Here is a 14,114-nt window from a genome sequence, read left to right on the forward strand (position 1 = left end):
AGTTTTTTTATAAATTATTGTATTTCTTTTCCTGTAAATGCCAGCAAGAAAATGACTCCTAGGTTAGGATATGGTGATGCATGCATACATTGATAAAAAGTTACTGTGACCTTTGAGTTGACCTGCCACACGCTACAGCTTCCCCTTGGATCACCATGTGGAGAAGCAGAAGTCCCTGTAGCAACGAGGGCTTCCTATAGACTCACGTTCAACATTTTACAACCAAAATTATTTCTTTATTTTCACTCAGGGCTAAGATTATTCTTGATACCAGTAATATTTCATTTATAAAGCAAGCACACAATTTTGTAAAAAGGCCAGTTATAAATTTGATCTTGTACATTAAATATGTGAAACGTGACAGTATCATTCCTTGTTTGCCTTAATATAACAATGCAAAATAAATTTACTGGCACCATACGTTCAGTTAATTGCAATGGGATGCCGAGGTTAGTTTTTTTATTTATTATTTATTTAGGGATACAGCATGCAACACGTCCTTCCAGCCCAATGAGGCGGGCTGATCAGCAACCCACCAATTTTACATTAGCCTAATCACAGAATAATTTACAATGACCAATTAACCTACTAACAAGCACATCTTTGGACTGTCGGAGGAAACCCCTGCGTTCACGGGGGAGGGATGCACACGGTGTTGGAATTGAACTATGGACTCTGATGCATCGAGCTGAACTAGCATCAGACAAATGCTATACTACTCTGTGATTTGACTAACACTCCTGTCAGCTCAGCTTCCACGTGTTCACTTAACTGCAATGGGATGCCGATTAGTTCTGACTAACACTCTTGTCAGGGTACAGCCACAGAGACTCATTTCGGGTTAATAAAGAAGGTCAAGTTAAATTATATTTGAAAATGTGAATGTTTAGAATATGAAATTGACAAAAGGCATGCTCAAACTGCAGCCATGTTGTTGCTGTAAGCTCTTCTTTCATAGCTACTGACTACAAGAACTGGTACAGAGTGACACAGCAGAACAGTTGCAAATCAAATCAAACTTGTCTGCTATAAGGTTATCACAGGTGCATGTCAAACTGATGTTGGTTTCTGTGTAATTTTATAATGGTAGTCTCGCATTTTGCTCTCCACTTCCACAAATCCAGGACGATCATTCACCCTGTAACACACAATGAGAATATATCAAAGATCGGCTTTATTTGTCACATGTACATTGAAACATCAAAACAAGAAATACGGTGTTTGCGTCAATAACCAACTACCATTCAAGGATGTGCTGGGGACAGCCGACAAGTGTCACTGTACTTCCAGTGCCAAAGTAGCATGCCCACCACTCACCAACCCTAATTGGCACGTTATTGGAATGTGGGAGGAAACCGTAGCATCCAGAGGAAACACACACGTTCACAGGGAGAATTTACAAACTTCTTACAGACAGCAATGGGCATTGAACCCTGATAGCTGACAATGTAAGGCGTTACTCTAATGAGCTTCCCCCTAATTGGTGACTTCTCCCACTTAAGCTAGATTCTATAAGGAGACTGTACATTCTCCCTGTGGAATGGAAGACTGCCAGGTGCTCCGGTTTCCTCCCAAAGTCCAGTTAGTAGATTAATTGGTCACTGTGAACTGTCCTGTGCTTAGGCTAGGGTTAAATAGGTGGGTTGCTAGCAGTGCAGCTCAAAGAGCTGGAAGAACCTGTTCCCCCTGTATCTCTAAACAAAATAAAATAAAACAAACAAGTCCCAACACTTGCAGCCTGCTCCCAGCATGTCCACAGACTGTGTTGGTTGCTCATGCAAATGACATATCTCATTGTATGTTTCAGTCTACATGTGATTAATAAATAAATCTAAATCTAAATAATTGAAACCTGGCCAGGTTCATTTCTTTAAAAAGATTTAATTAGACTTCCTTCAACTTTACCCCTCATTGGGCTACCTACATACATATTCTTTCAAAAAATCTTCCTGAATGCACCAAACAAATTCCACCCACTGAGCTGCAAGGGTGTGTGGCCTCACAGTAACTGAAATGCTCCTGTGCGCATAGCCTTTGTTGGTGCACTACTGGAATTTTGTTTTATATAATGTTAATATAATTTTGAAATTATATTAATATAATTGTGAAATAATTATGTGTTAATGAATATAATCCATAAATTTTCTAAATAATAAACATACCACAACCTTTACTTTGAAACATTTTAGAGCTTCAATATATTTTGTTTGTCAGTGTTTCGAGTTACAAATTGTAACAATAAACACAGAATGGAAGTTGGAAGCTCATTGTTAATAAACTACCAGCCTAATGAATGCCAATGCCATCTAGTCAAAACTTCTTACTTTTGACATTGTGCCTGTCAGTTTTTTTGACTGCCTGACATTGTTTACTTGTGTTGTGAGTTGTGATTTTTGTTTATTTGATGTGCATATTACAAAAAAAATTTTTCAGACCACGTAAAAATTTCCTGCTCAGAACAATGGTTGGTCTGTGCAGCTGTAAAAAAAATGAGAGGGTACACTGGCTCCATCTATCATCCTGGGATTGGAGGTATCCCAGTTAATATTGGGGAAGTTAAAATCACTCATTGCAGTAACACTATTGTCTTTACATCTTTCTGTGATGTAACGGCAAATCTACTTCTCTAACTCCAGTGAACTATTGGGAGGCCAACTGTGTCACCCTGATGAGACAGGAATTCATAGATTTAGTTACTGCCCGTGGCTCCATTCTGCTCTATCATGGAAAGCTGTGAAAGGAGGAGGGTTGGGCATGGTGCTAGCAACCCCATCCCGTGAAAACCCAGATTTACAGAAACACCAACAGAAGCTCCAAGGAACTTATTGCTGGGAGAGGAAGAATACACTAAGAATATGGGTTACACCTGGACACAACTTGCAAGACCAGGCCAGGACAGAGGTCACTGTGAAACTACTGTTGGCTTATGCCCTTGTAGTTACACTTGGGAGGGTTGTTGACAATAATTTTGGTGTTGCTGCTACATCTTCAGCTAACACAACAATGAAGTAATCAGCCTTGGTCAGTCTCTTCAATGAGATAATGATCATGAATTTAGCAGAACATTCACAAGTCACTCAAAAGAAGATATGCTCAAAGATTTAGGGCTGTCGATGTGTGAGTTGCTATCAGGCCTTAAACTTGTTCAGGTTCCTTATGACCAGCACCAATGATGTTATCGAACTTGCTGACAACCAACCACACTGTCTGCTTCTGAAACACCAAACCCGTACAGCAGAAACACAAATTTCATGACATGGTTTAAACATTTTAAAGCAGGGAATAAAAATTTAAATGTATACAGTTCAGTAAAGTAGCAGCTGATTTGTCAAATGAGAGAGAATCTGCAGATGCTGGACTTCTGAGCAACACGCAAGAACTTGGCAGGCCGGGCAGCATGTAAGAAAAGAGCACAGTTGATGTTTTGGGCTGAAACCCTTTGCAGGACTGGAGAAAAAAGCTAGGGAGCAGATTTAAAAAGTGGGGAGAAGCGAGAGAGAGAAACTCTTTACTTCATCCTCCCCCTCCAGGTTTCACCAATCACCTTGTGTTTCTGCCTGGCTTGCTGAGTTCCTCCAGCATTAACCCCATTTTGTGTGTGTTGCTGAACTGTCAAAGACAGCTTTCTAAAGACCATTATCTTTTCAAATATTTCTACTCACATGTATCTTTTTTTAAAAAGCCTTCAGGCCCAGGGAGTTAAGCAGTACCTACGGCCCATTTTCTCATAAAATGTAATTTGGAATTCTAACACTGAAATATTTTGAAGAAATAACAAGCAGGACAGACAAAGGAGAATCAGTTGATGTTGTGTACTTGGATTTTCAGGCCTTTGACAAGGTGCCACACTTGATGCTGCTTAACAAGTTATAAGCCTGTGGTATTACAGGAAAGATTGGATAAAGCAGTGGCTGATTGGCAAGAGGCAAAGAGTGGGAATAAAGGGAACCTTTTCTGACTGGCTGGTGGTGACTACTGGTGTTCCACAGAGGTCTCTGTTAGGACCGAACCTTTTTACATTATACAGTATGTCAATGATTTGGATGTGTTTTGTTGCAAAGTTTGCAGACAATATGAAGATAGGTGAAGGGGCAGGTAGTTCCGAGGAAATAGAGAGGCTACAGAAGGATTTAGATGGATTAGGAGAATGGGCAAAGGAATGTCAGATGGGATACGGTGTTGGGAAGTGTATGGTCATGCACTTTGGTAAATGAAAGGAAAGTGTTGACTATTTTCTAAGTGGAGAGAAAGTACAAAAAACTGAGGCACAAAGGAATTTGGAAGTCCTTGTGAGGATTCTCTAAAGGTTAATTTGTAGGTTGAGCCGGTGGTGAGGGAGGCAAATGAAATGATAGCATTCATTTCAAGAGGACTAGAATACAGTACAAAGGCAAGGATGTAACGTTGAGACTTCATAAAGCACAGGTGAGGCCTCACTTAGAGTACTGTGAGCAGTTTCGGGCTCTTTATCTTAGAAAAGACTAAATGAAACTGGAGAGCATTCAAAGGAGGTTCACAAAAATGATTCCAGGATTGAATGGCTTGTCAAATGAAGAGTGTTTGATAGCTCTGGGCCTGCATTGACTAAAATTAAGAAGAATGAGAGTAGCCTCATTGAAACCTATTGAATGGTGAAAAGAATGAAAGAGAAACATAGAAAATCTACAGTACATTACAGGCCCTTCAGCTCACAATATTGTGCCAACCATGTAACCTACTCTAGAGACTGCCTAGAATTTCCCTACTGAATAGCCCTCTGCTTTTCTAAGCTTCGTACCTATCTAACAGTCTCTTAAAAGACCCTATGGTATCCACCTCCACCAATGTTGCCTGCATTGCATTCCACACACTCACCACTCTGTGTGAAAAAGTTACCCCTGACATCTCCTCTGTACCTACTTCCAAGCACCTTAAAACTATGCCCCCTCATGTTAGCCATTTCAGCCCTGGGAAAAAGCCTCTGGCTGTCCACACAATCAATACCTTTCATCATCTTACACACCTCTACCAAGTCACCTCTCGTCCTCCATTGCGCCAAGGAGAAAAGGCCAAGTTCATTCAGCCCCAGAATAGAGAGGTGTCCTTTTAGAATGGAGATGAGGAGGAATTTTTTTAGCCAGAGAGTGGTGAATCTGTGGAATTCTATGCTACAAGCAGCTGTGGAGGCCAAGTCTGTATGTATATTTAAGGCAGAGGTTGATAGATTCTTGATTGTTCAGGGCAAGAAGGGATATGGGGAGAAGGCAGGAGATTGGGGCTAAGAGGAAAATTTAATCAGCCATGATGAAATAGTGGAGCAGATTCCATGGGCCAGATGGCCTAATTCTGCTCCTATATCTTATAGTCCTTTATATTTAATTAATTAATTTATTTGTTTACTTAGAGATGCAGTATGGAACAGGCCCTTCTAGGCCACCCAGCGACCCACCTACTTACACCAGTCTAGTCACAGTTCAATTTACATTGAACAATTAACCTACTAGTTGGTATGTCTTTGGAATATGAGAGGAAACTGGAGCACCCAGAGAAAACCCATTCATTCATGGGAGGACATCTAAGCACCTCATAGACAGCGTCGGAACTGAACTCTGAACTCGGATGAATATGAACTCATGCATATTTCAAGGCCTATTGCTGAAAGGATCTTCTAAGGAACCTATAAATCCATGATGAGCCCTCACATCAGTGGTTCAGTCATTAATTAGACGCAAAACGGAGTGGAAGTCTAAACATGTTCTGAACAATTAAACTAGAAACATTTCCCCTGTGACCTCCCACCATTGTGGAGCATAGAATTCATGAAGAAGGTGAGCTGGGGATCAGATGAGGGCATAGGAATGGAAGATAGACTGGAGGAGGAGATGCCAATGGCAAGGCCCCTGGGGTAGGAGTTGAGAACCTCAGCAGATCCTATTGACAGAAAGTAGAGGTCATTTTTCTTTTAACACAAAGAGCATGGAACATTCTACCAGGGCTGATGGTAGAGGCAGAAATGTTAGGGACATCTTATTGGCTGCAATGAGCAAAGGTATGTTTGGAGAAAAAAGGGTGCAGAATTTCACGAAAAGAACACCTCTCCAACGGTTAAGCACGGGGGTGGATCGATCATGCTTTGGGCTTGTGTTGCAGCCAGTGGCACAGGGAACATTTCACTGGTAGAGGGAAGAATGAATTCAATTAAATACCAGCAAATTCTGGAAGCAAACATCACACCATTTGTAAAAAACCTGAAGATGTAAAGAGGATGGCTTCTACAACAGGATAATGATCCTAAACACACCTCAAAATCCACAATGGACTACCTCAAGAGGCGCAAGCTGAAGGTTTTGCCATGGCCCTCACAGTCCCCCGACCTAAACATCATCGAAAATCTGCAGATAGACCTCAAAACAGCAGTGCATGCAAGATGGCCCAAGAATCTCACAGAACTAGAAGCCTTTTGCAAGGAAGAATGGGTGAAAATCCTCCAAACAGGAATTGAAAGACTCTTAGCTGGCTACAGAAAGCGTTTACAAGCTGTGATACTTGCCAAAGGGGGTGTTACTAAGTACTGACCATGCAGGATGCCCAAACTTTTGCTTCGAGCCCTTTTCCTTTATTTATATATATATATATATATATATATATATATATATATAAAACACCTGCAGAGTTCCACTCCAAGCCCCCACATCCCATGCTGGGATTTCTTTTATTCCTGCATCATCAGGGTTCCTTAAGGTTTTCAAAGTTGGGGGTGGGGGTGTATAAGCTCCCACTACCTCTTAAATGTCCCCAGTGATGTGTGACTAAAATAGTCTCTGACAACCAAGTCCAACTCCTGGCTTTCATCTGTGGCTTAGCTACCAAGCCGGGTGGAACTGTTTCTACTGAAGGGGCAAAGGTAGGTTACTCGCACCTTAAAACCTTCGGACGGATGGGGCTTGTCAACTGTTCAGTGGCCATTCCGCATAGTACTCAATTCTTGGGTCTTTCAAATACTAATCTACTGTGTCAAGGCTGTAATTATTTATTGATTGTTTATTTATTCAGAGATACAGTATAGAACAGGACCTTCTGAAGCTCCCTATTTAACCACAGCCTAACCACAGGACAATTTATAATGACCAATTAACCTACTAACCAGTATGTCTTTGGACTATGGGAGCACCATATGTATTCCACGGTAGGGACGTACAGTCTCCTTACAGAGGACATTGGAATTGAACACCGAACTCTGATGTCCTGAACTGTAATAGCAATGTGTTAACTGCTACACCACAATGACATTAGTGCCCTCTGACTCTATGATCTGGCTTCCATCACTACTAGCGGTAAAACAATGCAGTGATATTCTACCCTCAGAAGAAATTCCTGTGCACAGTTTTAAATGGCTGGCCTCTTAGTCTGTATCTTGTTCTTTACTCTTCCACTTGTGAAAATATCTCAGCATCTATCCTGTCAATGCCACCCTTGTGCTTGAATAAGGTCTCCCTTATTCCTCCAATATAGACCCAGACTATTTGTCCTCTCTTGGTAGGACAGGGGAGGGGAACATCGACTCAGACCATGAGAGGCCTGGGTTGGGCATTTTCATGCCTTACAAGCTGCAGATTGGAAGTCTGTGTGAGGCACCACTCCTCACACAGGCTAGAGCAATGTGTGATTAAGTGCCTTGCTCAAGGACACAAACACACTGCCACAACTGAGGCTCGAACTAGCGACCTTGAGATCACTAGACGAGCGCCTTAACCACTTGGCCACGTGCTAAAACTTGGTAGGACAACCCTCCTGAAATTAGCCTAGTGAATCTCATGTGGACAGCCTGTCATGGTTCAGTATGGTTGTTAGGTCAATGGACCAAAGCTTTGTTCAGGTAGACCAGGTGTGGACCCACCAGCACCCAGTACCACTGAAACAAAAATTCTCCATTCTTAAACTCCAACAGCTTCTGCCCCCTCCGCTATCGGATTTCTGAACAGTCCATGAATACAACCTCACTCTTCTGCTCTCTTTATGTACTATTTATTTTCATATGTTCTTAATTTAATTTATCACAATTATTATGTAACTGCACCATGAATGATCCCAAACCCAGCAGCGACAGGAGGAGGGTTGGACTAGCAACCCCACCCTGTAAAAACCCAGAGCTGCAGAAACTCCAACAGAGGCTCCACAGACCTCATTCCTGGGAGAGGAAGGAACTTGGCCTGGAAGATGTATGAATTGTTTGGTGAAAGCAGAAGCCACATGGTCAATCAACCTTCTGTTGGTCCAGGACAGAGGATGCTACTGAGTTGCTGTCAGTAGCCTGTGTCCCAAGAGGGGTGGTGGGCTTAAGAAGAATTTTAATGTGCTGCTGCCACAAAACAACACATTTCATGACATTAAAGTCATAATAAACCCGATTCTAATTCACAATCGAAGTCAACGTGCCACTTTCATTCTTAGCTGTTGAACCTGCCTGCTAAGTTCCTGTGATTCGTGCACAAGAACAACAAAATCTCTCTGAACATCACTTATCTGTAGTCTCTCTCCAGTCAGATAGCAGCCTTTTGATTCCTTTTACTCCACGGGGGTCTTTGACCCACTGAGTCCCTGCCAACCGTCAAGCATCCTTTAAAGTCCGTGGACCCCAGTTTGTGAAGCTCTGGTTAACAGTAACCCGATTGTATTCTCCCCAAATTCTCATCAGTCCCCTGCAGCTGCCGCCACTCATCAGCACACCAGGGGAAATTTACCGAGGCCATTTAATCTGCCAAGTTAATCAAACATTACAAATCTTAAATGTGTTAAATTAGGGAACCACTCTTGAGCTCTAACCCATCTGCCAAACTGAACAGTGAAGGTCTCCTGGATGTTCCTTCTGCCCTAACATAAGACCCAACATAACTCTACCAATTATCATATCTCTTGTTTCCGAGTAAACAGTTACAGAGACAGGTTGCATAGACCAGGATTTCATTCCCTAGAACACAGGAGATTGAGAGGTAACCTGATACTATTGCACCTGCTTCACCCACCTCCTCTGGCATCTCGTTCCATATCCTCACTATTCTGAAAGCTGGTGTAATTCTTTTTTGTTATTTATGTGAAATATTTTAACAGCTAGAGTGTAATGGTGCTTGGAGAGGTTGATGAAGCTGCACTAGACTTAGGACCATTATCATTGCCTGCAGTTCTGGCATTCTGATACGTAATAATTCCAGTTTGGTGTGTACACTTCTAAAGGTTTTTAGTTGTCAGGTACAGGGCATAGAACAGTACAGCACAGTACAGGCCCTTTGACCTATGATGTGCCAATCTCCAGGATTAATCTAACCCTTCTCCCCTACATAATCCTCCATTTTTCTATTATCCATGTGCCTATCTAAGAGTCTCTTAAATGTCCCTAATGTATCACCACCCCTGGCAGGGTGTTCCATGCACCTGCCACTCTGTTAAAAAATATCTCCCTATACTTTCCTCCAATCACCTTAAAATTATGCATCCTGGTATTAGCCATTGAAAACCCTGGGGAAAAGGGTCTCTGGCATCCAGCTGATCTATGCCTCTTATCATCTTGTACATCTCTATCCAGGCACCTCTCACCTTCCTTCACTCCAAAGAGAAAAGCCCTAGCCCACTCAACCTTTCCTCATAAGACACGCTCTCCAATCCAGGCAGCATCTGGTAATTCTATAACCCCTCTCTCAGGCTTCCAAATTCAATCTCCGATAGCCTGCCCAACCTCTCTCCTTGAGTCCTAGCAGCATCCTTGTAAATCTTCTATTCAGTCTTTCCAGTGTAAAGGTGTCTTTCCTATGATAGGGTGTACAACACATTTTGTGCATAATAATTTCAAACGATATGCTAGTACGCTACACACAGCTGTAAGTGATTAATGGACCATAAAACATCTGAATCTTCCACACTAGCATTCTCTATTTAATCAACAAAATAATGTACAGTATCTCTCAGCTCTGACTTTAAATAGGATAAGAATTCATCACCATCAATACATTCTTTGCACCATTTTGATTGGGGTATGTCAAAACACCATCTCGATTTTAGTAGCCAAAAGATGTCAGTGACAATATACTCAGTACAGAAGTAACAATTATTACAAGTAAGTTTGCCCACAGAAATCACGTGTTATTCACACTATTCTCAAGTAAAACCAACACTATACACTTTATTATCAATAAACACAGAGATTCTAATCTCTTACTAACTTCACTTGATACCGCAGTCAAGACGCTCTATGAAAACAGGAGATGTTTTAAGCAGTAATGCATATACTTTTTCCAGAAGCCTTAATTATTTAGTGCTTTGTTCAGGCTGAACCTGATTAGATTCATATCAGACTGAATAAATTGTAAAAAGGCTGTTGACTCAATACGAACACCTCACTATATCATTCAGATCCTTTTTTCAGATTCTGATTTAACATTAATTTTGTCAAATAAAAGACATCTTACACAACCAATTCAGTGTGTTCTCACATACAAAATCACACATAGACTTTTTTCAATATTTAACATTGTCATGGTGTTATTAAATGTGTGAGAGTGGTGTGTCTTGCTATGGAAGGTGCCTTATCGCAAACGTGTGGCTAAATGTATAGTCTACATTCAAGAATTGCATGCAGTGCTGGTCTTGTCAATAACTATCTTAGAATTATTTTTATCATTGGTCTCTGATAACAGAAGCATTAGGCTCGCAATACTTACAAGCTTGTTAATTAACTAACATTAACAAATAATTAATTGTAATACTTACAAGCTTGTTACATTAACCTTGTAATGTTTTCACAAGAAGGTTCAGGTGCAGCACATAAAATCTTTGTCCAAACCTTTTACCTAGTGTTATAATTCTAAGTTATAAACTATTATTTTAGTTATAAATATTTTTCCACTGAGGTTGAGTGAGACTAGAACTAGATGTCATCAGTTAAGGGTGAAAGGTGAAATGTTTAAAGGGAACTTACTCACTCAGAGGGTGGTTAGAGTGAGGAACGAGTTGCCAGTGCAAGTGGTGGATGCAGGTTTAATTTGGATAGGTACACAGATGGGAGGGGTCTGGAGGGTTATAGTCTAGGACTAGGCAGAATACTAGTTTGGGATGGACTAGATGTGTTGAAGGGCCTGTTTCAGTGCTATATTATTCTATGACTATATTCTTTTATGTGTCTATATGCAGACACACAAGGCCATAAGACATAGGAGCAGAATTAGTCCATTAAGCCCATTAAGTCTGCTCCGCCATTCCATCATGGCTGATTTATTAACCCTCTCAACCTCACTCTCCTGCCTTCTCCCCAGAACCTTTGATGCCCCAACTAATCAAGAACCTATTAAATGATAGACCTAAATTCAGGAACTTGTCAGCATGTACTGTAGCTGCTCTTGTGTGCTAGCCCACAGTGTCGAGTATTATCTTTGATAGCAGTGCTTGTAATGAGTCACTGCTCTTGGGTGTCTACAGTGATATTTTCAGGCATCATTAGAAGTGTACCACAATGACAGATGAAGAACAAAAGTAGATGTGTTATCTACAGCAGTTTTTTTGCAGATTTTTCCAAAAAGTCCAATGATTTCTTTTATAGCTAGGAACTCTGCAGAAACATATATATGGAATTGTTAACTCTGATCTCTTCAATTACCAACTGCTGTGCATTGGATCCAAATAAGATGGTTGAGCTTGTATTTAGTAGCAAGCACTATTCAAAATACAGAGCATTGTATCTTCTGAAGAAATAAGTTGCTGCACAAGTTGACGGTGGTTAAGAAGGCATATGCTGCTTTGGACTTCATTAGTTGGAAGACTGAGTTCAAGTGCTCGATAAAACTCTGGTTAAACTACACTTGGAGTATTGTGTTCCATTCTGGTCGCTTCGTTATAGAAAAGGTGAGGAAGATTTAGAGAGGGTGGTATCCACAACACCACCAATATTTTTATCACCTGTAAACTTACTAACCCACCCATCTACATTTTCATCTAGGACATTTATGTACATCACAGACAGCAGAGGTCCCAGTATAGATCATGAGACAAGACATTAGAGCAGAATTAGGCCATTCAACCCATCGAGTCTGCTCCACCATTTGATCATGGCTGATCCATTTCCCTCTCAACCCCATGCTCCTGTTTTCTCTCTGTAACCTTTCAAGCCCTGACGTATCATGAGTCTATCGACCTCCACTTCAACTACACTCAGTAACCTGGCCTCCACACCTGCCTGTGGTAATGATTTCCACAGATTCACCACCTTCTGGCTAAAAAAAACCCTTATCTCCATCCTAAATGAACATTACTCTATTCTGAATTTCTCCCCTCTGATCCTAGACTCCCCCACTATAGAAAACATCCTCTCCACATCCACTCCTCACCATCTCAGCCTGCAAGTTAACCTGCACATCAGATTTTTGAATTTTGTTTAGAAAACAGTCTATGCTTTTATTTCTTCTACCATGTCTATACACCTCCTAACACTGTATTCCATCTGCCACTTCTTTGCCCATTCTCTTAAACTGTCTAAGTCTTTCTGTAGCCTTTATATTTCCTCAAAATTACCTGCCCCAGAATCAAGTGATTCTTGAAAGATCAATACTTTATACTTCATACTTTATTCTCGCCAAACAATTGATACTAGAGCGTACAATCATCACAGCCATATTTGATTCTGCTCTTCGTGCTCCCCGGAGTACAAATCGATAGTAAATATTAAAAATTTAAATTATAAATCATAAGTAGAAAATAGAAAAGGGAAAGTAAGGTAATGCAATAAAACCGAAAGGCAGGTCCCGATATTTGGAGGGTATGGCCCAGATCCGGGTCAATACCCTTTCAGAACCCTCCAATGTAGACATCTTTAGAACTTCTAGCTTCCCAAGCACGTATTCCTTAGTAATGGCAACCTCAGTCATTTTTGCCCAACACTCTTGAACGCCTGGCACACTGTTAGTGTCTTCCACAGTGAAGACTGATGCAAAGTACTTACTCAGTTCATTTGACATTTCTTTGTCCCCCATTACTATTTCTCCACCGTCATTTTCCAATGGTCTGATATCTACTATCGCCTCTCTTTTACTCTTTATATATCTGAAAAAACTTCTGGTATCCTGTGAAACACCACTAATCACAGACCTCCAGCTAGTATAAGTCCCTTTGATCACCACCCGCTGTCTTCCCTAAATTTAAGGTGTCTAGGGCAAAATATAGGGGAGATGTCAGAGGTAACTTTTTTTATACAGAGTGGTAGAGGCAGATATATTAAGCACAATTATGAGACTCTTAGATAGGCACATGGATTGAAGAAAAATGGGGGGCTATGAAGGAAGGAAAATTTAGATTGATCTCACAGTATGTTAAGAATTGGCACCAAATTTTGGGCCAAAGGCTGTGCAGTGATGTTCCATCTTCTTTCAAGGGGTGACCTTATGGAGGTGTGTAACATCATGAGGGGTATAGACAGGGTGAACGTACATCATCTCTTTTCCAGGGAATGGGAAACAAAAACTAGAAGGCATAGACCTGAGTTGCAACTTCACACAAAGAATGGTGAGCTTATGGATGAGCTACCAGACAAAGTAGTTGAGGTGGGTAAAGTAACATTTAAAAGACATTTGGAGAGGGTTCAAAGTAGGTTCACGAAAGTGATTCTGGGATTTAAAGGCTTATCGTATGAAGAGCATTTGATGGCTCTGGGCCTGTACTCACTGGAATTCGGAAGAATGATGAAGGAATTTCTTTAGCTAGAGAGTGGTAAATCTGTGGAATTTGTTGCCACAGATGGCTTTGGAGGCTAAGTCATTGCGTATATTTAAGGCACAGATTGATAAATTCTTGATTGGTCAGGGCATGAAGGGATACGGAGAGAAGGCAGGAGATTGGGGCTATGAGGAAAATGGATCAGCTATGATAAAATAGTGCAGCAGATGCGATAGGCTAAATGGCCTAATTCTGCTCCTATTTCCTAGGGTACATGGATAAGTACATGGATAGGAGGTGTTCCAAGGGATATGAGTCTAACACTGACAATTGGGAGTTCTTTGGTAGGCACCATGGTCATGTTGAATCAGACAATTTAATTGTTATGTTCTTTGTACTTTAACAATTAATTATTTGCATGTATTTTATATAATTATCTACAT

General features: G+C 40.9%; 1 protein-coding gene across 3 annotated transcripts in view; it reads right to left on the reverse strand.

Annotated features, from left to right (window-relative positions):
• Positions 1-246: 246 nt before the first annotated feature.
• The window catches only part of LOC134337577 (tyrosine-protein kinase ZAP-70), a 152,839-nt gene continuing 138,971 nt past the window's right edge, over positions 247-14,114 (reverse strand). For all 3 annotated transcript variants that reach the window (XM_063032718.1, XM_063032719.1, XM_063032717.1), the window contains exon 13: positions 247-1,138. In XM_063032718.1, coding sequence (XP_062888788.1) covers positions 1,051-1,138 — 88 coding nt within the window. In that variant the 3' untranslated portion in view covers positions 247-1,050. The remainder of the gene's footprint in view (positions 1,139-14,114) is intronic.

The sequence above is a fragment of the Mobula hypostoma genome, chromosome 24, assembly GCF_963921235.1.
Source record: "Mobula hypostoma chromosome 24, sMobHyp1.1, whole genome shotgun sequence".
Lineage (NCBI taxonomy): Eukaryota > Metazoa > Chordata > Chondrichthyes > Myliobatiformes > Myliobatidae > Mobula > Mobula hypostoma.